This window comes from Telmatherina bonti (genome assembly GCF_933228915.1).
Source record: "Telmatherina bonti genome assembly, chromosome: 17".
Classification (NCBI taxonomy): domain Eukaryota; kingdom Metazoa; phylum Chordata; class Actinopteri; order Atheriniformes; family Telmatherinidae; genus Telmatherina; species Telmatherina bonti.
In genome coordinates, this window is record NC_136615.1 from 14,244,026 (window position 1) to 14,269,271 (window position 25,246).

The window sequence follows — 25,246 nt, forward strand, 5'->3', positions numbered from 1 at the left end:
ATCACAGCTGTTATTGATTTATTCAATGTATTGAAGTCAGTATCAAGAACATTTATGCATTTTTTCTATGATGATGAGATAGTTTAGCGTTGCCGGGTCTAAGAGGGTTAAGACATAACTGGGGCAGAATGTTCATTTAAATGTAAGAGAAAAAACATGTTACTCTGTAGATCAGGGGTGGGAAACTACCATCCTTAAGGGCTGCAGCCCTGCTGGTAAGTGTTTCCCTGAAGCAATCATTTGAGTCAGGTGTGTTTGGTAACTAATGGGGAAACACTGAAATCCTGCAGGACTGCGGTGTTCATGGGACCGGTGTGAATAACTTGTACAGAGGACCCTGCACCCAGTAGGCTGACACAATCTAAACTAATTTCAGAGTGACTCCCACTGCTGTACAAATGACTCTGTTGATCAACTTTATTTGAATTTATAGGCTGAATGTGGTTTTGACTCAAATTTCTTGCAAGCAATTCATGAATTACAGGATTTGCAGGACAAATTAAGGATTTAAAAAAAATAGGGTTACCTTCAATATGTCAACACATTCCAACATTCAGAGAAGCTATTTACATTTGCATTTCAGAATATACTACTATACATGACACACTTTAGTCAGATATGGTTTGAGGTTTGCTTTACATTATTCAAATATTTGTAACAGCTTTACTCTTATATGATCACAGTTTGATTTTCTTGATGAACTTGGCATACCACATGTAGGTTGTAGCTGCACACAAGCCATACCTAGGAAAGAAATGTCAAATTTCACTTTATAGCACATTTAAAACCAAAAGGCTTAGAAGCAATTTAGTGCAATGAAATGACTGAAACAAGTTAAAGACTAAAATTAAAATATAAAATATGATGGCACTAAAAATGAACTTGGATTAACAGCAATGTTAAAAAAAAAAAAAAGAATTTTAAGAAAGGTAAAATAATATATGAGTATTTGGACAACAGAAGTTTAGAAGTAAGAAGTCTACAAACCATGTTATGATATACTGCATATGTTCATTCCTCAATGTGATTCTGGTCTGTCCACCGACTGGTCCACCAGGAATAGTGCTACCTGAAGGATATAGGACACTTCCAGTAAAACAATTGCAATGATATACAATGTTCAAACAGTTTACTGGTCTGCTCACATAAAATAGCAAATTATGATTATATCTGGGACTTTGTTGATTCTGCGTTTTTACCAAAGTCAGCATCGATGAAGATAGGTGAAGCTCCAGTGACGCGCGACATCTCCTCCAGGTCGCGGTAATGCCAACGGTTTCGTTCTACATCATTGTTTGGAACAAATGGTTTACGAACCTCTGTCAACCTGACAACTCCCACAACTTCCACCTCATCCTCAACCTGAATAAACACAGTATAAACATCTTAATATGCCGAAATATGACTGACAATGAATGCGGTTCAGATCTTAACATCAATCAAACATAAAGTGTAATATATTTATCACACTCAGATTAATCATGTCATCTCAAACTCTTACCTGCCCCTTCATTCTGGTCTCTGGTTTTACTTTCTGCTTTGGGACATATCCTCTGTTCACCAGGATTGTGATGCTGCAGTAATACATATGGGATGGATCTGATCTACTTTACCACTAACAAATCAGCACCATCATGTGATGAATTATCAGACTCCTTACCCAAGGTCGGTGCAGTGGAATGGGGTGATGACATTGGCACCAATTTCCCCACTTGAAGACAAACTCCCTGCCTCTCTGGCCTCTTTCTCTGGGTCAACAGGTGAACGGGGCATGATGTACAGCTCCTGTGAGTGGTCGTAACGTCCACGTACTTTAACTCTTCTGTACTCCAGGTTATTTACCTCATGAGGACTGGGATCCAGACAGAAAAATGACAAGCGAGTCTTCACATAAATGAACTGGACATTTATTTTTGACTCAAAGGGAAATAACTTCAAGCTGTTCCAAGATCAGATGCAGGCTGTTCCTTTATTATCACTTTGTTAATTAAGTGAAGTTGAATCGTTGTGTTTTATAATTCAAAAGTGCTCATGTGAACTAACAACATGTGTAACGTACCACCCATTGTATTGGCTATAGTCCCTTAAGTATCTGCATGATCTGTTTGATGCTCTGTGCATGTATCGTGCTTTCTTACTCGAGAGGAAGAGGAACGGGCTCTGCTGTAGTGAGACGGTGCAATTCATCAATTAGTCCCATTTTCCACTGCCGCCTTTTCACCTTCACAGATATACACACACGAGCTTACTCAACAAGAAACTAAAGATATGTAAATATTTTTTAGAATGACAAGATAATAAAGTAAATAAGCTGTACCTGCCATGTCCCAAGGCTGAATGTGGTGGCAGGGATAAGCAGCAGGAACCATTTCAGGAAAGAGTCTTCAGTCTTCTCTGCATTGGCTGCTGTAGAGCTAGACAGTCGACCAAATTTGATAAACCTTCCTGTGAATGTCCAAATGCAAAGTGAACACCCAGACAACCTGAATTGTAAGATAACCATGCAAAATTATGTTGCTCAGAGGTATGATACAAATAGTGTTAAGACCACCATTTGCAAGTGTTATTCATATTTAATATACAATACTGTATGTGTGTACATCAAATCAAAGATACTTTATTTATCCCCGAGGGGAAATTCAAGCTGTATAATACTTGTATACAGTATATAAATAATGCATAGTATTTAATCTACATTATAGTGCTATAAAGTCGATTATTATTATTATTATTATTATTATTATTATTATTATATAAGTCAATTATTAGTTTGAGATTCTGTATCTTAACAGTTGTCAAAAGTACGTGTCTATCATTGAGAGAATAATTTCATGTACCTTCTGTGTGTCTTAAGAGTCTGGGCAGGAAGAAAGTCCTCTTGAAGTAAACAACATGAGTCTGTAAAAATATTAAACAAAACGCAGCTCAGGTCATGTTTTCACCATAAAAAATTACTTTAACTTGTTTTCTTTGGATTGTGAAGACAGTATCAAACAACCTACCTGTGTCTTCAGGGTTGTAAGCAGCCTGATGGAAGCCAAACGTGATTTCAGAAAGGCCATGCTGATTAATTTAAAAGAAACAATCTGGGAGATGTAGACGAGACAACCAACTACATAACTGACATTTTTGTCGTCGGACTCGAAGGGGGACACTTGTTGGTGTTACTACTTCCTGTTTCCTAACGCCCCGCCCCGTTTTCACCCATGTGCGAGATGTGTTGATACTCCTATCGGGACATTTAGTCATTCGTGTGTTTAATTAATTAGTGTAAAATTTCTGCTTTGCTGTATTTATCAGCATGGATCTTGTCACAAAGGACTCGTACATTCAGAAGCTTGCAAGTAAAATTTTTTCCCAGCCAGAAAAAGAGCCAAAGAAGAGACCGTTTGGTAATATTGACTTATATCTGCTGATTTATACCTTACTGTACAATCAGTGTTGTTATTATTATTATTTGGTTTCAAAAGAAATAGCACTTTACCACGTTTACCTCGTGTCAGTGGTCGAAAAGGCATTTAGTATTTAAAATGCTATGAATCCCCTCGATGTAATACCTCAATTCACCTAAAGTGGCGCAATATCACAAAACTATTTTTCCTATTTCTCGATTGAAGTAGGATGGATTTCCCGTGTTCCGTTTGGTTTTTTAATGAACCGATTGTTTATAATAATAGCTATAAAAATATTTATTATTTTGTGCTTCTGTTTTTATTTTGGGTTCTATTTATTTAAGCGTGATACTCTCTCTTGAACAAGACATATAAACACTGATCGTTTCGAGAGAACCAAATACTACAAAATACCAGCAAAAGTTGCTAACTTTCAAGAATAAACTGATCAAAAGAGGAGCAAAAACATTAAACTCATGTGAAATGTAACAAAAAAAGAACACGATTGGCAAAGTATAACTAAAACACAGAGACCATATACAGACTTTTGGTCCTTTTTGATCCTCCAGACAAATTATGATCAGTCTAGCCTTGTCATGCATGGCTTTAGAAAAGCAGAATCATTTCCAGTAAACCAGTGGTTGGAAGCTTAACCACAGCTGTTGAAAATGAGGAAACAAGGTGGTCATTAAAGTTTGCATTTGCTGACAGTAAATCACGATATCTTAATCAGCACATTTCTCTTTAGTTTTTTGGCATTATCTAAAGATAAAGTTTCCTGTCTTGTAACTAATTACTATTCCCTACAAGGGGAGTCTGATCGTTTGTCTTTATCTTTCTTTTTTTGCTGCATGTGATTACAAATATGTTTTGTTTATCTGTGTCCATAGTTTATTACCAGGGTAAAAAAGACACCAATGCACCAAAGAAGAAGAAAAAATGTAAAAAGAAGCATTTTAAAGACAAAGATGCCGAGAAGAAGATTCCCAAACCCCAACAGAGGCCATCATCTTCTCCAGCAGCTCAGAAAAGCTCGACTGCAGCCAAACAAAATGGTCCCAAAACTACTGAGAGCATAAATGGCGCCAAAACACAGAAACTTAAAGGTGCATTAAATAAAAATTTTGTAAATTATGTATGTATGTATAAACATCTATGTACATGTAAATGTGATTGTACATAACAATATGTATGAGAAATTTAATTTATTTTGTCGAAATTATCACAAGCAGTTAAAATGTGGAAAATGATCCATTTATAAAGTGAACAATTTAAGACATATGGCATACTATGTAATGATAAGGATTTCTTTTTTCTTCTTTCATTGATTACTGCTAAGAAAATCAATAACTATTTATTTGTGCGTTATGTTTTCTTTTTAAAAAAAAAAAAAAAAAGGAGCAGATATTACAAGAAATTTTCTTTTTTCTGCTCCTTTTCCAGCATGGTGCTCTTTTTTGTTTGTTTTTTTACTGTAAAGTCTGATTTTACTTTTTGTATGACCATGTGAGAAAAAAATTTATAAAAAAAAAAAAAAAAAGATGCAGGATTTCTGTAACACCACTTAATCTAACTTTAAGCTATCTTTTTTGTTTAAGGAGTGACTGCAGACTCTAGTTTGTCCACAGTAGATGTGTTGCGTAAGAGGCTGCATGAAAAGATTGAGGAGTCGAGAGGGCAGGTATGTACAGTTTTAAATGTCATAGACAATATGGCAAAAAAAAAAAAAGTAACTTTTCATTAAGTTACTGCTCATTAAAGTCAAACTCTTTAATTATTAGTTGTTTTTTATGCTTACTGGGACAGACGGACAAATGTGGGGGCTTTAATCTGGTTGATGTATTACTTCAATGTTGTTACTTGTTTACCTATATTATTGGTCAAACATGTTTTACCAGGGAGCGCCGAAGGATGCATTATCAGAGGCAGTCCAGGCAAAGCGTGCAAAGCGAAAGCTGGAGCGGGAGCGCAAGAAGAGGAAAAGGAAGGAATTTCTGAAAAAGAAACTGGATGAAAAAAATGACCAAGAGCAGCCAGCAGAGATAAAAAAGGAAGTTCCCCAGGGTCCATCTGCTAACAAAAGAGATGAGACTGCTATTGTTTTTAACAAGGTAGAGACAGTGGAGGAGATCTATGTTGATAAGATGCAGAAAAAGAAGGAAAAGAAGCAAAGTGTAAAAGGACAGTTAACTCCGCTGGTGGGAAAGAACTACAAGCAGCTGCTAACTCGTATTGAGGCTCGAAAATCTAAACTGGAAAAGCTGCGAGAGAAGGATGAGAATAAAGCACGCGAGATGGAGATGAAGATGAAATGGACCAACGTGCTTTATAAGGCAGAGGGCTTGAAAATCAAAGATGATGAAGACATGCTGCGTGCCTCTTTAAAGAGAAAGGAGAAGAAGCGTGCACAGAGGAAGAAGAACTGGGAACAGCGTAGTCAGAACGTCATAGAAAAGATGCAGCAAAGGCAAGACAAGAGGAAAAAGAACATCCAGAAACGAAAGCAAGGCAGAATAGAGAAGAAGAAGAACAAGGCACGGAAGAAGGGCAGAATTCTCCCAGAGGACCTGAAAAAAGCTGCAGTGTAGTGGAAGAAAATAATACTTATCTCATGTCCAAAGGGACAGATCAGACATATTTTTCTAACATACTGTATGTGGAAACAAATGCATGTTCACATATTGTTCCCTTTTTTCCTCTGGTGGAATAATATAAAATGTGTCATAAATAATAAAGTATGGTCTTTTATTACTATGAAAATAGGTACCAATGTCTGTGGTCAAGTTTTTTTTATTTTAAAACAGTAAAAAATTGGTGATTGTTCATATGTGTGGCAGAGCAATATAGTATTCAGTATCTTCTTTAAAAGATTAAAGAAATTTGGCACCCTATTCGGTGTTCAACGAGGATCAAATGTATTGCTGTCCCAGATCTTGTTGCTTCTTTGTGACCAATGTGTCATAAATACACTGTTCAAGTAAAGGTAGAAATTTGAGAGTCAAATAAGGTAAAAACATGATTTTTGATATTGTTAGGCGGTTTTTAAATACAAATTTACTGTTAAAGGTACTGTCCGGTGAGGGTTGGACTCCGCCAAGGCTGCCCTTTATCACCGATTCTGTTCATAACTTATATGGACAGAATTTCTAGGCGCAGCCGAGGTGTTGAGGGGATCCGACTTGGTGGCCTCAGGATTGGGTCCCTGCTTTTTGCGGATGACGTGGTCCTGTTAGCTTCATCTGGTCGTGATCTCCAGCTCTCGCTTGAGCGATTCGCGGCCGAGTGTGAAGCGGCTGGGATGAGAATCAGCACCTCCAAATCTGAGACCATGGTCCTAAGCCGGAATAGGGTGGATTGCCCTCTCCGGGTCGGGAGTGAGGTCCTGCCTCAAGTGGAGGAGTTTAAATATCTCGGGGTCTTGTTCACGAGAGGGAAGGATGGAGCGCGAGATCAACAGACGGATCGGTGCGGCGTCTGCAGTAATGCGGGCTCTGCGCCGGTCTGTCGTGGTGAAGAAGGAGCTGAGCCAGAAGGCGAAGCTCTCGATTTACCAGTCGATCTACGTTCCTACCCTCACCTATGGTCATGAGCTGTGGGTCGTGACCGAAAGAACGAGATCTCGTATACAGGCGGCTGAAATGAGTTTCCTCCGCAGGGTGGCCGGGCTCACCCTTAGAGATAGGGTGAGGAGCTCGGTCATCCGGGAGGGGCTCAGAGTAGAGCCGCTGCTCCTCCGCATCGAGAGGAACCAGTTGAGGTGGCTCGGGCATCTGGTCAGGATGCCTCCTGGACGCCTCCCTGGTGAGGTGTTCCAGGCACGTCCCTCTGGGAGGAGACCCCGGGGGAGACCCAGGACACGCTGGAGGGATTATATCTCTCGGCTGGCCTGGGAACGCCTCTGGATCCCCCCCGCAGAGTTGGCAAATGTGGCTGGGGAAGTCTGGGCTTCCCTGCTTAGGCTGCTGCCCCCGCGACCCGACCCCGGATAAGCGGCAGAAGATGGATGGACGGTACTGTCGCGGAGGCTGGTATCACAAAAAGTACGACGGTGGATTGAGAGGTTTTCTCCTTTTATTTGATGACTAAATACTAGAGATGTGAATCTAACAGCTCACAATTCAATTCGATTCTGGTTTTTAGGGGTGACAATGTGATTCAGAATTGACTCTTGATTCAAACAGATTGTTTCCAATTCATAATTATTACACTTCTGTAACAAAAGGTGCTAATTTCCCATGTAACTTAATTCTTCTATAAGCTAGAAAGAATTTAGAAATTACTAGGGCCGATTTAAATTGCGACATGTAGAAAACTTTTTTGCTTGTCTTTTTTTTCTTAATTTTAATTTGGATAAAATAGCCAGACCATGATTTTGCCGCTATAATACCTCAGATGACCAGTAAAAAGATAAATAAAAACATTAAAAATGACAAAAAATTGTACAGCGGATTATGTTTATTTATCTACAAAAAACCGACTTGAACAAAAATATAAATTTTAAAATTGTGAAGCAAGAAATCCCGATTTTCAATTTTTTTTCAATTTGATTCCCCACCCCTAATAAATACCTTGTGTCCCCTGAAATGTCTGGTTGTGGAACTTTAGATTTCACGCATGTCATTGAATGCAGCATAAACAAAACTTTAGAAGCAAGTGCTCAGTGAAGCTATTGTTGCCCATCAGCAGACAAAAGATCCCTGAACGTGGTGTGTTTTGTGGGCGGTACGTATCGTGCATTTTGGATAAATTCTTGTTTCATTGATATAGTTCTCTTACTGATACTTTGATGTACATATGGGCGTTTGTCCACGTGAAGATAATCAATTTTATATGTATTTTTCATAGCTTTCATATTCTCGTTGTACCTCTTTTCATTTAATTCTTAACCCCCTGACTTATCAGTTTATGTTCTCAATTTTTGGAAATTTGTGTAATAAAAATGATTAAAAAATAAAATAATAAATAAATAAATAAGGTACCTGTCGTCAGGCGTCGCTGTTTGTGTTCTCGGTCCGCCCAGACAGGAAGTGTAGATGAAAACACAACGAGGTCGAAGGGTAGCCGAGGATCTTTAACTCTTCTGACATCGCTTCTTGTTTATTGTTTATCGATGTGACCTCCGGGGTTCCAGGTTTAGAGTAACGCATTTATCGGAAACAATGCTCTTCCATTGATGGGAATTATCAGAAACCTGGCTTCAAATTTGACTGTAATTCGTCAGAGTTTAGTCAGAAATCCTTATAAAGTGAGTATCTTTTGCTGTGCCGAACCAGAGAGACACTAATGCAAGTGCACGTATGTATGTGGTGTGATTTAAACGTTGCTTTTCTTTCAGACAATCATGTCCAGACAACTTCATGCTCGCAGGACAGACGGCGTGGATAAAAACGTTTGGTAAGTGGACCCTGAAATCAGAACAGCTTCAAGTTTTGGGGAAATCATTTGGTAAACAAAATCACTGCTCACCAGGAAGGAGATCATTTGTGCATACTTTTATTAAAGTAATCCTTTCAGAGTTTCCTGCATGTTTTTACAATAAACTGTTCTATCACGTATATATGTACCATGCTCAAAGCTGATTGCATTATTAGATTCATTTAGTCTCCTGTTTATAGTCTCTTCCTTTGATTGAACCCATCTGATTGGTGGAGCAGGGGGTGGGACACTTAAGGGCCAAAGTCCCCATAACATACAACAATGTGAAATCACTGCAACAAAAAGGAAACTTGTTCTAAGGTTTTATGAAGCTAATCGTTTTAATTTTATAGATCAATCAGACTGCTACAGCCAAAACAGATGTAGCAGTATAATTAGGTCATGAAATATAGGGAGTATACAGGTCAATGCCGGTGTGGTCGTTTTAACACTCATATAAAATTTTTTGTATAAAAAATGTGAAAATGTCTGAAAATAATCAGGGTTGTTCAACACTTTGCTAGGTGATGAAAATAAGTTGGAAGTAATTTGAGGTCAAAAAGGACCCCACAGCATTAAAATACGGTACTACAATTATTGGAATGATGTTTTATCTGACCTTAGATTTAAAAAAAGAAGAAAAAAAAAAGTAAGAATTGTGTTACCGTGATTAAGTTTAGTTATTATCAATGGTGTAATACCAAATTGGCTAAATATTTCATCTGTATTGTTTAAAACAGCAGTGAAACCAGGTGGGATCATTTTTTTTTTATCCCAAACAACCACAGATGTGATTATTTGCTGACATTAAAACATGTCAGATTATTGAAAAAAACAAACATTCTCACTAAACTTTGACATGGACCACTCTGCAATGACTCAAATAGTCAAAATAATATTAAAAGAAAGTAAACATAATTCTCTGGCTTTATTTTATTTTCACTCATGAAACAGGTTTTATTTTATGTAAACATTTTCTAACTTCCCAAAAGAATGGAAATTATTTATACAATTAGATCATTGCATATTTAACAGATTACCTAAAAATTCTGTTTTCTTCACGATGGTTTATAAAAAAAAATAAAAAAAATAATTTTCCAATATAAATATAATTTATACTCTTAATATTTGCTTGACATATGACAATATATTTTACTTTAATTTTTTTTTTAAATGTCACAAAAGAGCTTAAATGTATGATCATTAACTGACCTGATTTGCACCAACAGGGTTGAATTCACACAGCTAGCGGCAGATTACAAAGCCGTGAACCTTGGTCAGGGATTTCCTGACTTCTCACCTCCTCAGTTTGTCCAGGAAGCATTTTGCAAAGCTGTGAGTGGCGGACCTTCAATGCATCAGTATACTCGAGCTTTTGTAAGTGGAATATACATCAGTTTCATCCTATTTCTTTCTGTGAATGTATGTAGAAAAACGTATCTACGCTTGTAAAGCAAACATTGAGCCTTTTTCTGTCCCACCCGCTTTTCCCAGGGACATCCACGTCTTGTAAAAAGTCTCGCCAAATTCTTCAGTCGTATTGTTGGACATGAGATCGACCCTCTTGAGGACATCCTGGTGACAGTTGGAGCTTATCAGGCTCTCTTCTGTGCATTTCAGGCTCTGATTGACAAAGGGGATGAGGTACAGAAACCAACAGCAATCTCAGGTTTAGATGATGGAACCAAGACATTCAGGTTATGATTGTGCTGCATGTGATGTTCTCTAAAATAAAACATGCTGCTTTGCACAGGTGAACTAAATACTAAGAATTATTTGGATTAACCGCATCCTTAAATTAATTTTGTATGTTTTTGACAGTAAATAGATGATTGTTAATCATTTATTTCTCAGGTCATAATCGTGGAACCGTTCTTTGACTGCTACCAGCCGATGGTCGTGATGGCAGGAGGGAAGGCAGTGTATGTTCCTCTGAGACCAGTGAGTCATTGACTCATGTTTTGACATTTTACAACTTACTCTCCAAATTTTGACATTTTTCATACAGACTTAAATATGTAAATCCAAACTACGTTTCTGTCTTCTTCTGTAACTGGTAGAGGGAGGGCAACACTGTTCTGTCCAGTGGAGACTGGGTTCTTTCTGCTGAGGAGCTGGCTAGTAAAATCACTCCACACACAAAAGCCATCGTTATTAACACTCCCAACAACCCGTTAGGCAAGGTAAGATTTGTTATCCAGTCAGCCGGTGGATTGTTGTTTTCAGAATGTGAAAACGTTGTTTCACAGCAATGTCCATTGCAGGTTTACAAGATGGAAGAACTCCAAATGATCGCTGATCTGTGCATAAAACACGATCTGCTGTGCTTTAGTGACGAAGTGTATGAGTGGCTCACCTATGATGGAGCCAAACATATTAAGATTGGTAAGAGACAGCCAGAGCTGAGCAGATTGTACACACCTGAAGAGAGTGGGGTTGTGTAATAAATGATGTGTTTCAGCCAGCCTTCCTGGGATGTGGGAAAGAACCATTACAGTCGGCAGTGCTGGAAAGACCTTTAGCGCTACTGGCTGGAAGGTAATTTACATATTATAACGTATCCATTTTTGTCATACACCATAACTATAATCTAATTCACATTATCAATGTTGTTTCAGGTTGGCTGGGCCATTAGTTCTGGCCATTTAATCAAACACATGAAAATCATCCACCAGAACTCTGTTTATCATTGTGCGACAGCCGCTCAGGTAATTCAGTGACCAATCGTTGCTCTTCTTTGTTTATCAGAGAGCTTTTATTCTTGCCAAAGACATCAAGCAGCAAAGCTGAATATTCATTCTCCTCATCAAGTTTTACCAATTTCTACATCCCTGACTGCTCTCCTCACATTAGTCCTTCCAGCAGAGATGTAGGTGAGATCAGACACTTTTAATTCAGTTTGCAATGTGGGATTAGCATGTTTCACCCCTTTCAGATGCCAAAAAACATTTCTGCAAATACCTTTCCACTCCATTTTTTTAGTTTTTATTGAGAGATTTGAGATTGAGAGATGCCTCGGATGTATGTGTATGTTAGCATGCCTGCTAACTGTTATAGGAGATGGGAAAAGCCAAGGGGCATGTGAATATGTAAACAGTATCTGTGGTTCCTAGGGACCAAGACCAGTTCACAGTTGGAGAAGTTATGAGGGAGGAAGTTGTAGATGGATAGATGTCGGAGCTCTTGAATTTGCTCCTCATCCTGCTGACACTGGTTCTTAATGTCCTGAACTGCTTCCTAGATTGGAGTTCAAACAGTGCATGCCCCCCGTAGGTTGTTTCTCTATTGATGCTGTAAGCTTTCACCTTGTTACAAACTCCAGCTCTGCTAGGGGAACAAGGGCAGCAGCAAACAAAAAAGATTTAATTTTCAACCAACACAATGTCCACATAACAACCCCAGTTGGTTCACACCACAAGTCCTTACAGTAACCAAAGAAACAACAAATAAAAGGCCAACTACAAGTACCAACAAAGGCAGCCACAACAAGACAAACCAGTCATAAGAATCCTGAAGTGGCAAGCTGTTCTACACCAGAACCACAGCTGCCATGGATGTTCATTAAAAGCTGGCTTAAATACTGAAGCTCAAGCTGGCCAGCCAAGGAGTGGGCCAATCACAGGCGGTTGATGGCACAGCCGGGTGTGTCCTGCAGAGCCTGCCTATCTCGGAGGTGTGATGGCACAGCCTGTAGAAGTCTGGAGGAGTTAGTCCTTGATTCTTTAAATAACACAAGATGCTGAGGCCTGGGGCCGTAACAACCTTCATTCTGCCGCTGTATATTGAGTGAAGTTGTAGCCAAACAGTATGCAGGCTAAGCAGCATGGTCTTGAGGAAGAGCAGCCTTTGCTGTGCTGTGGGAATGATGTTCAAGGTGTAGGTGGTCCATGTCATCTCACTGAACATGCTGACTGCAAGTAATTTGATGTTTTCAACACATTTCACTGCCTCATCAAATGTATGTGGAGGGAACTGTGCTTATTCCTCCTTGTCCTTCTCAAGTCAACGATCACATACTTTGTTTTGAAAGTGTTTAACATCCGATTATTTCTCTCACAACACTGTGAGATGTTCTACATCATCCCTATAAGCGACCCTATTATTGTCTGAGGCAGGGGTGTCCAGCTTTGGTCCTTGAGGGCCACAATCCTGCAGATTTTCCATGCATCCATGCTCCAACACACCTGACTCAAATTGATCAGCCAGTGTGCAGAACTTTACAGACTGCTGGATCCATTCATTGTTAGCCAGTTGTGTAAGAACAGGGATGCATCAAAAACCTGCAGGGCAGCAGCCTTTGAGGACTCACTTTGCACACCCCTGGTCTGGGATGTCAGCTGTAGTGTCATTTGTCGTGTCATACAGCAGCCTTCTGTCTTCTCTATGCCTCCTGTCAGCCAAAAAAAATACAATATAATATATTTGTGAATTGCCTGATCTCTGCTAATAGAGAAACACAGCAATACATCATGGTGCACTGCAAAAAAAACCAATGTTTCTGTTAAATATAACGTGATTTTTCCAAGATTTTTGAATGATGTAATTTTTTACACCACAGTTTCAGTGAAATTCATGCTCAATCAAGCTGTTGCCCAATATTTCAAAGTAGCTTTTACAATTAAAACAGCTTAAAAAGTCATCTGTAAATATTTTTGTTTAATTTATCATTTGTAAATTCAATATCAGTGACATCATTTAAAACTCTTTTTATATCTTCTCATTCATCCTTCTTGCCTTTAGGAGGCAGTTGCTCAAGGATTTGAGAGAGAGTATGAACTTTTCGGGACTCCAGAGAGCTATTTCCAGCAGCTGCCTGCAATGCTGCACCACAAGAGGCAGAAACTGGCCTCATGCCTGCAGAGTGTGGGCCTGCAGCCCATCATGCCAGAAGGAGGGTATTTTATGATCACAGACATCTCCTCTGTCAGTACGTAACAAGCATCTGAACTGGATGTTGTTAAAATCTATCATCTGCTTATGTGTTGGTTGAAGTTGTACCATTTATGTTCACTTCTCCTTCATTTTGGGCTTTTCTGCTTCTTAACAGAGGTGGAACTAAATGATCAGAGAACCAAAGATGAATCCCATGACTTCAGATTTGTTAAATGGCTAATTAAAGAGAAGGTACTCAAATAACAATTGTATATATTTTTAAGAAAATGTGATGTGTATACATTTGTTTAAAAGTGCCAATAATTTTATTACCTTGTTTTTTTTTTTTTGTTTTTTTTTTTACTTGTGTACCAACCCGCTGCAGGGTTTAGCAACAATCCCCGTTTCTGCTTTCTTCAGTCCTGAACACAGCAAGGAGTTTGACAAATACATCCGTTTCTGTTTTGTAAAGGTGAGCACAGCATTATGTATTTGCCACAAATATCACAGTGCCACAGTGCTGCTTTTTGGTCATCCCTCTTAATCTTGCAACTTCTGTGTTTTAATAGGAGGACTCCACTTTGGACGCAGCAGAGGACATCCTGAGAAAGTGGAGTCAAAAAGAGTAAACTTACTGGTCCATCCCTTTTTACCAGTATGCTTTTAGTGGTTTGATCTGCTTTCTCAGGAAAACTGTCCATAAATACTTTTCTGTTTTGTATTTTGTCTTTACATTTTGTAAAAGCACTGAAACACACTTCCATCCACTTAAAAAAAAACCCTGATTGTGAAATATTAAAAATTTACATGTGATTTTGTTTAAAACAAAAATATTTCAATTTTTTTTTCTGGAATCAAACTAAAAATGTTCAATAAAGATTTTAGTAAATCCTTTGTGTTTTTTAGCTTCATCGGCACAGTTGTTTTCTTTATGAGAACACAATGCCTGGGCAAAATAATTGAAAAATAGAAAAATGCAAACCAAAGTAAATGTATTCAAAAGTTATTTTCGTCCTTTTGTCTTAATAGTTTTTCATTGAGAATTTCCAGTGTTTCATCTTCTGGTTGGTTATTTAAAAGTCTCAGGAATCAGTCTCTCAAAGCCAGAAGGGGTAAATGTAAACTTAAGTGTAAAACAGCTAATTTTAGTAAAGATGCAACCAAATTGTTCATCATTTTGACACATTTGTGCAAATTTGTTTGATTTTTGCTTTTAAAATGTGCAGTAGGTACAAATACTTGATAAATGATACTTATACCATGCATTTTTTCTTTAAAATTAAACTATGTGTTAATTTTATTTCAATTATTTATTATAATTTAATTTTACGTGTAATGAAATTTGAGTTAAAAAAAAAAAAAAAGTAAACACAGCAAAGCTCCTGTCCCACCATAGATCGTTGATTACCCGGATGTTGACCCGGAAGTAAATAAACTTCACGTGTTGGTGTGTTGAAGAATGTCGACCGACAGTGCAGTTAAAAAACACAAATTTCTATCCTCTCAGGTATTGTTACCGTGTTGTATTAGATGTCAGTTTCTGAGTACCCACATTCATACCTGCTGTAATGAGTTTCTTACTACTTACAGGCGGAGGAGAAGGTGAACTGGAAGAAGAGGAAAGCAGAACGTGAGTATCGGCTAATGTAGCTTAATTTAGCCAAGAGACTCGTGCACTCCTCATCATCAACATATATAAGCATTTTATCCATGCCAAACAAATTATGTGCATACCCGTCGGCTTACCTTGTTTTTCACTAATGCAAAGTCAAAGTGATTTGGCTTTATTTAGTGGTAAGATGATGTGTTTTGTGTTGAGTTTTTCTTTTAACTTGTTTAAGAAATATTTATCATTATAGCTGTAGTATGAAACGTGTGAAGACCTAAGTTAGGAAGTGTTCAGGTCAGCTTGAGTTTGTGTGGTTCTTATGGTCCTAATAAACTCAAACGTCACTACAAGTTGAACGTACCAAGAAAAATAATATTTATTATCCTGATCCTAATTTGTTTATAATTAATTTAGTCATTTAAAATAATTTACTTTTCGTACAATTTTATAACCTCTCATTACGTAGGACCCCATAAAGTTCAGTACAAAAAAAAAGAAAAGAAAAGTATTTTTTGGGGAGGGGGGGAGTTTATGGGCCAGTCCAAAATCTTGAGCTTATGATTGTCACAAAATAAAAAACAACAATGCTTTCTCAAACCTTTTTAATTCTGGAACCATATTCTAACTAGGGTCAACATAAGACTTTGATAACTGTAGGTTATGTCATTCTCTTTTACAGTTTTTGTGGTCTTATCTGACACTTATGACCCACTGCAAGCCATGCCTGCACCTGTCAGACACAGGCTCTGCCCCCACAGGTGACACTGTTTGCTTCAGATTAGATGATCCATCTGTGTACAACTCCAATTCCAATGAAATTTGGTCATCATGTAAAAATAAAAAAAATAAAAAAATAATAATAAATAAATAATTATTTTCTGAGCTAAATTTACTAATCTAACATATATTCAGTGGTTCCAGTTCACCTTCTTCTCTGCCTGTAAGTATAAGAAAATCATTACAGCAGGTATGAATGCAGGTACTTTGACAGACATCTACTACAACACAGTAATAGTACCTGAGAGGATACACCATGAAGACTAAATATTTATTATTTAAGCTGTTGAACTTTTTTTTTTTTTTTTTTTTTTTTGCAAATATACATGTGATGTGGGATGGTAATCACTGTTAAATCACCCTTCCTTTGAACAACACTCAAGAAGCACTTGGGATTGAGGAAACACTAATTGTTGCACATTTGTAAGTGGAATTCTTTTCCATTCCTACTTCATTTATGACTTTAGTTTCTCAACAGTTCAGGGTCTCAGTTCTTTTTGCACTTCATAAAGCTCCTCACATTTTCTGTGGGAGACAGCAAAACATTAACAATGTCATCATCTGTGTCTTTTCAACAGTGAAGGAGAACACTAAGCAATGGAAAAAGGTCAAAGTCCTCAAAAAATTGGAAAAGCAGAAGGAGCAACAAGAAGCAGACGGAGCAAAACCTGAAGAAAGCCAGAAAAACCAAGGTAATATAATGTTGTGGTTTATTGTGGCTTACTTAACTGTAAATGGAGTGCTGTAAAGAGAGACTTGTGTTTCTCAGGTCGGGCTTACACAGTGAGCATAGCGCTGCCAGGCTCTGTCCTGGACAACGCTCAGTCTCCTGAACTACGTACATACCTGGCGGGGCAAATTGCTCGAGCCTGTGTCGTCTTTCGTGTCGATGAGATCATTGTGTTTGATGAACGAGGGGAAGATGTAAAGTAAGTAATCAGAAATGTTATACTGAGAAGTAAACACTTTAAACCTCTGGAGAGCTAAGAGCTTTGTTCCACAGGAGCGTTGAAGGAGAGTTTAAAGGTGTTGGGAAGAAGGGCCATGCTTGCATTCAGCTTGCCCGAATACTTCAGTACGTGGAATGTCCACAGTGAGTACAGACTGTCAGATCAGCGCTATCAAAGTGATCACTGCTTTTTATCAAATTATGACCACAGCCTCTCTTCTCCTTCAGGTATCTGCGCAAATGGTTTTTCCCAGTACATAAAGATTTACAGTATGCAGGTAAGTTGATAAAATGTTCATTTCATTGGGTCATATTTATTAGGGCGGTGACGATGTGCTTTTGTCCCAATTCAATTCCTATTTCTTTGGGTGCCGATTCTATTTAAATGGTAATTCTCACAATTCTTCAATATGACTGAGTTTTTGTTGATTAAAAACAAAAAAATTTGTATAAAGCTGTCTTTTGCCCAACAACTTACTTGATTTCATTTAGGAAAAAACAACCCAGTAGCCAGATCATCATTCTGCTGCTATAATGCCCAAGAAGACAAGTAAAAAGATCAATAAAAACAAAAAAAAGACAAACATTTTACAGTGGATTCATTTAATTTATTTGAAAAAAAAATAGATGTTTTCAATTAAAAATATCTATTTTAGAATTGTGAAGCAAAAAATCCCAATTTTTTATTTTTTATTTTTTAAAGATTTTCCCACCCCTAATATTTATCCCTTCACCATATATATTTTTAAGGGCAGAGTATGTAAGATTTCAAGGCGATTCTTTCCACCACCAGGTGGCAAACACCAGGTCGTGAGCAAAACCACAAAACTGCTACCTCCACAAACAACCACAGGTTGGCAGTAATGAGAAAAACTCACCCTTCACCCCTCCTCCTTGCCAGCTCCAATGAGGGCAGGAATCGCTTGTGAGCTGTAGCTCACAGTGCTTATCTGCAATAAATGGGCTTATACTCCCCCTGCTGGTGGAAAAAAGAACTCTTTTTTTTTTTACTGGTCAGGAAACATTCAAGAAGGGTCTTTGTCATTAATTAAACTTGTAATTTAATAACGCATCAAATATGGACAGACTGGAACATACATGTTTAAAAACTATCTAATTATGATTGTAGTTATTTTATTAGTTAGTTTATTTTGAAAATATTGAAAATCTTACATACTCTACCTTTAAAGTCTGACACTGCTGACCCAGCTAACAAATATCTCTACTTTAGTTATAATCCTGAGAACAACTGAGTGAAACGCCTCAGTGAGTTGTGCTTCATCACAGCTGCTGCAGCTCCATCTGTTAACTTTGTGCCAAACTAAAACCACAAACTTCATGTGTCTTTGAAACAACTAAACACACCTGACCCCTTCACATAATCCAGTATTTTTGTTCTCTGTTATTTCAATTTATCCCCTCGAATAAATCTCATCCCAGTTCAAAAACATGTAACAAAATTTGTTTTTACTCTGTGGTGCTTGATCTATAATTTATGTTTTCAGACTGCTATTGGCATATTTTCTTTATGAACAGTGCAAATGTAACACTCCATTATCTACCAGCAGTTCTAGTGATAGTACACACTACAGCACCAGAAGCAATCTGCTACTAACTACACTGTCTTTGTCATTAATTTATATGTTAATTAGGAGGCCATACATCAAATATGTGAGTACCGTATCTAAGTTGATGAAGTAAAAAGATACGTTCTCATTAAATCCATGCTTTTTCTGCTAGGTTTGCTCAACCCACTGGACAGTCCTCACCACATGAGGATAGATGAAGAATCTGAATACCGGGAAGGAATAGTCCTCAACAAGCCACCCAAACAAGGAAAAGGCTCATTGGTCAACTGTGGAATGAGGAAGGTGGGCATGACTCCAGACATGGCATCACCATTGTGACTACATTATTAATTTGTATTAGAAAAAATACTTCACTGCATCCCATTTACCTCTACAGGATGTCCGGATTGATAAGCAGCTGCAGTCAGGTCTACGAGTCACAGTGCAGCTCAACAAGACACAGAGTCAAGGTTTCTCCATTAGACATTTCAATACTTTATTTTTATTTTTTTTAATGTTTTTATGTCACAGTAGCTCAGTTTTCGTCTATTTGTCTCAACAGAATGCAGGTTATATAAAGGCGTTGTTGTGGCTCCTCATGTGCCGAGAACCGAAGGAGGTCTTTACTGGGGTTACACTGTCCGCCTGGCATCTTGTCTCAGTAGGTTTCCCCGATGCGTTGATACATCTCCACATCTTCAGCTCTCTCCTGACCTCACTGCTATTGCTTTTGTTGATGCAGGTTCAGTTTTCACAGAAAGTCCATATAAAGAAGGATATGATCTGACGATTGGCACATCTGAGAGAGGCAGCAGCCTGGACCAAGCAACACTGTCACCATTCAAGTAAGTTTAGAGCCACTTAGAGAAAAGAGAGAAGGTCTGTATCACATACAAGTCATACAAGCAGAAATGGAAAATGGCCGCCATGGCAGAACGCCAAAAGCAAGCGTCTCCGGTGATGAGAAATCTCTCTTCCACAAATGTGGAATTCATAAAAACTGGCACTCCCTTACCTGTGGAAATCGAGAAGCAGCTCATAAAAGCTCAGAAAAAGATAGCCGATCTTTTGGAGGATGTTGGTCGGCTCTCCGATGAGCTGCGGAGGAAGGACTCATTGCTGGCCTCCTTTAAGTCGCGGCTTCCGACGCTGTCCAGCTGGCTGGAGACCACACAGACCGGTGAGCAACCTCAAAATACCACTGCCGCACTGAGGGACACAGTGATTTGGGACCCTTCTTCCTCCATCTGTCACCGGCCCTCCTGCTCTACTCCGAGCAAGGCAACCCCCTGGTCTGAGGTTGTGGTCCACAAACGCAGAAGGAATCCCGGTGAGGCTCCATACCCGGTGTCGTCGTCCTCCGCCATTCTCCTAAACAACAAATTCTCGGTTCTTGACGGGAATGTGGACACGCAGGTCCACCCGTTGGATCAGGGGATTTCCCCAACTTTTCCCCAGACCAACGTTGCGTCGGTCACTGCCGCCTTTCCCCCGCTTGCCGCTGTCCCCACGAACGGGGGTCCGATGCCGGGTCGCCCTCCGCCGTCCTCCCACCCCTCAACCCACCGAAGGCGGCTCCTAAGAGACGCGGTTAGATGGCACTCCGGGCGTCCTCAGCCACGGGAACGTGATGGGGGGACTGAACCTGCAGCGACAACCATCCGACAACAAGCCACCACGCTCGTCATCAGAGACTCCATCATCCGGAACGTCCGTCTGAGGGGAGCTCTCACCCTGGTGTTTCCCGGCGCCACCGTGTCAGACGTGGCGGAGAAACTCCCAGACGTGCTGGATTCCAACCCTCAGGTAAAACGTGTCATCATCCACGTGGGCACCAACGACACCTCCAGGCAGCAATCTGAGCTTTTAAAGCGTGATTTCATGGAGCTTTTTAATAAACTGCCATCACTCCAGTGTAACGTTTTCATCTCCGGCCCCACCCCCACCTGCGGCAGAGGAGTGGGCCGCTTCAGCAGGTTGCTCAGCCTGAACACCTGGCTCTCCTCTGCCTGCAGCACCCACAACGTCAACTTTATAGACAACTTTGACGTTTTCTGGGAAAGGCAACATCTTTTTGGTGCAGATGGCCTCCACCTGAACCGAGCTGGCACCCGCGTTTTGTCCGCCAACCTGGCCTATGGATTACAGCATGCACGTTCCGCTCATCTTCCCACACCTGCACCAACTAACCCCTCCCCCACCGATTGATGTCCCCCTGGTCCCTGTTCCTATGTTTTTAGTTCCACCTCTGGCACATATAATACTGGACTTGGATCTTCTGTTCTTATTCTTAATCATCCAATCCCTGTAATCATTACTCAAAGATATAAAACCAGATTCCATCATAGTTCCTCTGCTAACCTTAATAATCTCAGAACTCCTCCAAAGCATCAACAATTCAACCCTACAGTCCATAAGTCACCTGTCACTGTAAACATGGCACTTTTAAATGTACGTTCCCTTTTTAACAAGTCTTTTATTATCAATGACCTGATATTAGATAATAAGGTTGATTGCTTATTTTTAACTGAAACATGGCTGGGTACAGATGCACCAGTTATTCTCACTGAGGCCTCACCACCAAATTTTAATTTTTTATTCTCCTTTAGAAGCAACAAGAAAGGTGGTGGTACTGCATCAATAACAAATAGTCTCCTAAATAATAGACAAATACTTTTAGATCAGTACACCACCTTTGAGCATCATGCTTTTGTTTTTAACAGTCCCCCAATCCTCTGCATCACTGTTTACAGACCACCCAAACATGATGCTGCTTTTATCAGTGAATTTTCTAAACTTTTATCAGCAATACATGCCGCCCACAATCTTATCATCATATCTGGTGATTTTAACATACACATGGACAATCCCTCTGATTCAATGACAAAAGGGTTTTTAAGTCTATTAGATTGTTTTAACTTTACACAACATACTAAACAGCCGACTCACAACCGAGGACATACATTAGATTTAATTATTAGTTATGGCTTGTCAGTTAGTGTGTCTTCTATCGTGGATTTAGCCATATCAGACCACTACTGTGTGTTTTTTAACGTCACCAGTTTTAACCAGCAGGGGGCCCCAGTGAGAGCCGTTAGGAAACGATGTATTACTTCTGAAGTGGCTGAGAATTTTATTGAAATTTTATACCAAACACCTTCTGAGATCTTACCTGCTTCCTGCGATTCAGTTGTTGATCAGTTTAATAATAGATTAAAATCAGCAATTGATACAGCAGCTCCACTTGTATTAAAAACCATTAAAACCAAACTGAAGCCACCGTGGAGAACTGAAGAAATAAAAAAGCTGAAACAAAACTGCAGGAGAGCAGAAAGACGATGGAGAAAAACTAAACTTGTAGTGCACTATGAAATCCTGCGTGATCACCTAAGAATCTATAATAACACAATAAAACAGGCAAGAACTGATCACTTCTCAAAACTCATAACTGTCAACAAAAGTAATCCAAAGTTCCTTTTTAAAACCATTGATATTTTAATAAACACTGGTTTTAATAAGTCCTCCATGCAACCATCACAAACAGCATGTGAGGACTTTGCAGACCACTTCAGAGGTAAGATCAATGCTATCAGATCCGGTCTTTTATCTAAATGCAGTGTTGATTTTAACAGATCTGAAGCATTGTTTTTACCCGAGGAGAAGCTGGAGAGTTTTGTCCTGGTTGATACAAAGATGCTTGGTCGAGTTTTCTCCCAGCTGAACCCAACAACCTGCCTTTTAGACCCTATTCCCACATCACTGTTCAAGAAATTTTATGGCTTCTTTGAGTCTGAGTTTTTACTTATCATAAATTCCTCTCTTCAGACGGGTGTCTTCCCCACTGCCTTTAAAACAGCGGTGGTGAAGCCCCTTCTGAAGAAGAGTAATCTGGATCCCAACATTCTTGATAACTACAGACCTGTATCCAACTTGCCGTTTCTTAGTAAAATGATAGAAAAAGTTGTTTTTATTCAGCTAAATGAGTTTTTAAACAGGAATAATATCTTAGAAAAATGTCAGTCTGGTTTTAGGACAAACCACAGTACTGAGACGGCCCTTTTAAAGATTGTGAACGATCTAAGAGGCAATCTGGATGCACAAAAACTTTCTGTCCTGGTGCTGCTGGATCTCAGTGCCGCTTTCGATACAGTAGACCACCAGATTTTATTAAACAGACTCAGATGTCTGGTGGGCCTCTCAGGTACTGTTTTAAAATGGTTTTACTCCTATCTCACAGATCGACAGTTTTTTATAAGTATGGATACATGCTCCTCAAAGACCCATAAAATAAAATGTGGGGTTCCCCAAGGATCAATTTTAGGCCCATTACTTTTTAACCTGTATATGTTGCCACTTGGGGACATCATCAGGAGACACGGCATTGATTTCCACAGCTATGCTGATGATACACAGCTTTACATCGCCGTGTCTCCTGATGACCTGGAGCCAGTCAACACCCTTTTAAACTGTATTTTAGATATAAAGTCATGGATGGCAGAGAACTTCTTACAGCTCAACCAGGACAAGACTGAAGTTTTAATCATCGGTCCTGAAGACAAGAGAGAGATCATTTCATGCAAACTGCAGAGTTTTAAATCCTCCCAGTGTGTACGAAATCTGGGTGTTATTTTTGACTCTGAGCTGAATTTTATTCAACATATCAGAAATGTTACAAAGACAGGATTTTATCATCTCAAAAACATCGCCAGAGTCCGCCCATTTCTCTCTCTTGCCAGCACGGAGGTACTAATGCATGCTTTTATTTCTAGTAGACTAGACTACTGTAATGCCCTGCTCTCTGGTCTTCCCAAAAAGAGTATTTCTAGTTTACAACTACTGCAGAACTCGGCGGCACGAGTTTTGACAAGGACCAGGGGGCGGGAACACATTACACCAGTTTTAAAGTCGCTGCATTGGCTCCCCGTGCAATTCAGGATTGATTTTAAGGTTCTTTTAGTGGTTTATAAATGTCTTAATGGTCTTGGGCCTTCTTATTTATCTGATCTGTTTTTAAGGTATGAACCCTCGCGGACCCTGAGGTCCTCAGGTACCGGCCTTTTAGTTCTTCCTAAAGTTCGTACCAAAACATATGGCGAGGCCACATTTCAGTATTACGGGCCTCGCCTATGGAACAGCCTGCCTGAGGGCCTCAGGGCTGCAGAGACTGTTGATGTTTTTAAAAAAAAGCTCAAGACCTACCTTTTTAGTTTAGCTTATAACTAAGTTTTAACATTCTTATATTAACCCATATTTATCTTTCTTTTTAGTTAATTTTATTTATTTATTTATATATTTTATATATTGATTTACATAGTATAGATTTTATTATTTTATTTTAATGGATTTTATTTTTGTTTAGTTATCACTCCAGCTCTCTCCTCATCGGGGTCCTCTTCGCCGAGGGCTGCCCCTGCTCTGACTGCATGGGTGTTGCTGTGGGGGCTGTCCCTGTCTGGTGGGTCGGGATCCAGCGCTGCAGCTTTACGGTTGTGGCGTGGGTCCTGTCTGCCCGGACCCGGGTGGCCCCCATGGTGATGGCCTGGGTGGTCTTGGTTGGGGGTAGCCCTTTGTGTAGAGGCTCCCTGAGAATACCGTTTCCTTATCTGGTGCACATCTGGTGCAAATGCACCTGGCCATTCATTCATCTTCTTTTAACTGTTACAGGGCAAATAGGGCATGGGTGAGGGTGGTTGTGGGTGGGTGAAAGGGGATGTGTATGTGTGTTAGTGTTTTATCTATTTTGATGTAAATTGTTTTATAATGTAAAGCACTTTGTATTGTTTTTAAGCACGAAAAGTGCTATACAAATAAAGTTTGATTTGATATGCCAGTGTTTTATAGTGCCTTTAAAATCTGAGCATGCTTACATCTTAAGCAAAAGGTTGAGCATTTGATTATATTTGTAAAGCATTACCATGCTGGCATTAGTAGCTAATTCAGCCTTTCAGGATTGAAGTGCATTTTTCTCCTCTTCAGGCATCTCCTGGTGGTTTTTGGAGGTATTCAAGGTTTAGAAGCCAGTTTAGATGCTGACCAAAACCTGGATGTGACTGACCCCAGTGTTTTATTTGACCTTTATCTCAACACATGCCCCGGTCAGGGCAGTAGGACCATTCGAACTGAGGTGAGAACCCACATGGAAATGAATTATGAAAAGCAGCAGTCTTTGGCTAGACTAGCTGTTCTAATAAAGTGCAATGAACCACGTATTCAGGTGAGGCTCACTGGTTTATTAATGTAATCATTTCTTTTGTCAACAGGAGGCCATCCTAATATCCATGGCAGGGCTGCGACCAAGGATCACAGCTGCTTTTTCTGATGTTTCCAGTGTGGCAACAAATAATTAGATATGTGGCAAAGTAAACAAATGCTGACTATAAATCATGTGACTGATGCATATCATCCTAAAGCTGTTTGTTTGTTAATAATGAATTGTCTGTTTGTGTCTTTCTGTGTGTATTGCTTCCTGTAAAAAGTTATCACTGCTGGTATTGCAATTTTTTTTAATAGTCTTAATTCTGACGTTGTTCCTAAACAATGAAACATGATGTAAATATTTGAATACAGATCCACATAAACTAACTCATATTGTTTTGTTGCCTTTTCTTCAGTACAATACAATGTTTTTACTTTTTGATTAAATTATTTCATGGGAAAAAAAAGT

At 39.2% G+C, this 25,246-nt stretch overlaps 4 protein-coding genes across 4 annotated transcripts; 3 read left to right on the forward strand and 1 right to left on the reverse strand.

The window, feature by feature from the left end:
* Positions 1-96: 96 nt before the first annotated feature.
* Positions 97-3,136, reverse strand: surf1 (SURF1 cytochrome c oxidase assembly factor). Its single transcript, XM_079257187.1, has 9 exons — positions 3,003-3,136; positions 2,838-2,898; positions 2,318-2,445; positions 2,139-2,221; positions 1,661-1,852; positions 1,502-1,574; positions 1,200-1,362; positions 988-1,069; positions 97-744 (listed from the first exon to the last, which is right to left on the reverse strand). The coding sequence occupies exons 1-9, from the start codon at positions 3,060-3,062 to the stop codon at positions 678-680; spliced, it is 909 nt and encodes a 302-aa protein (XP_079113313.1). The 5' UTR covers positions 3,063-3,136; the 3' UTR covers positions 97-677.
* Positions 3,137-3,212: 76 nt separating this feature from the next.
* On the forward strand, positions 3,213-6,137 carry surf6 (surfeit 6). Its single transcript, XM_079256199.1, has 4 exons — positions 3,213-3,392; positions 4,283-4,498; positions 4,991-5,073; positions 5,291-6,137. The coding sequence occupies exons 1-4, from the start codon at positions 3,302-3,304 to the stop codon at positions 5,978-5,980; spliced, it is 1,080 nt and encodes a 359-aa protein (XP_079112325.1). The 5' UTR covers positions 3,213-3,301; the 3' UTR covers positions 5,981-6,137.
* Positions 6,138-8,440: 2,303 nt separating this feature from the next.
* On the forward strand, positions 8,441-14,638 carry kyat1 (kynurenine aminotransferase 1). The gene is made up of 13 exons (XM_079256157.1): positions 8,441-8,637; positions 8,728-8,786; positions 10,037-10,184; positions 10,302-10,451; positions 10,662-10,748; positions 10,868-10,990; positions 11,072-11,192; positions 11,269-11,345; positions 11,426-11,515; positions 13,548-13,734; positions 13,855-13,931; positions 14,065-14,151; positions 14,249-14,638. Exons 1-13 carry the CDS (start codon positions 8,566-8,568, stop codon positions 14,306-14,308), a joined length of 1,338 nt encoding a protein of 445 aa, XP_079112283.1. The 5' UTR covers positions 8,441-8,565; the 3' UTR covers positions 14,309-14,638.
* Positions 14,639-15,138: 500 nt separating this feature from the next.
* Positions 15,139-25,064, forward strand: spout1 (SPOUT domain containing methyltransferase 1; the record flags this gene model as incomplete). Its single annotated transcript, XM_079257026.1, has 12 exons — positions 15,139-15,186; positions 15,270-15,309; positions 16,644-16,757; positions 16,835-16,994; positions 17,069-17,158; positions 17,243-17,292; positions 18,755-18,885; positions 18,980-19,052; positions 19,145-19,243; positions 19,325-19,427; positions 24,559-24,706; positions 24,843-25,064. 12 exons carry the CDS (start codon positions 15,139-15,141, stop codon positions 24,927-24,929), a joined length of 1,143 nt encoding a protein of 380 aa, XP_079113152.1. The 3' UTR covers positions 24,930-25,064.
* Positions 25,065-25,246: the final 182 nt, after the last annotated feature.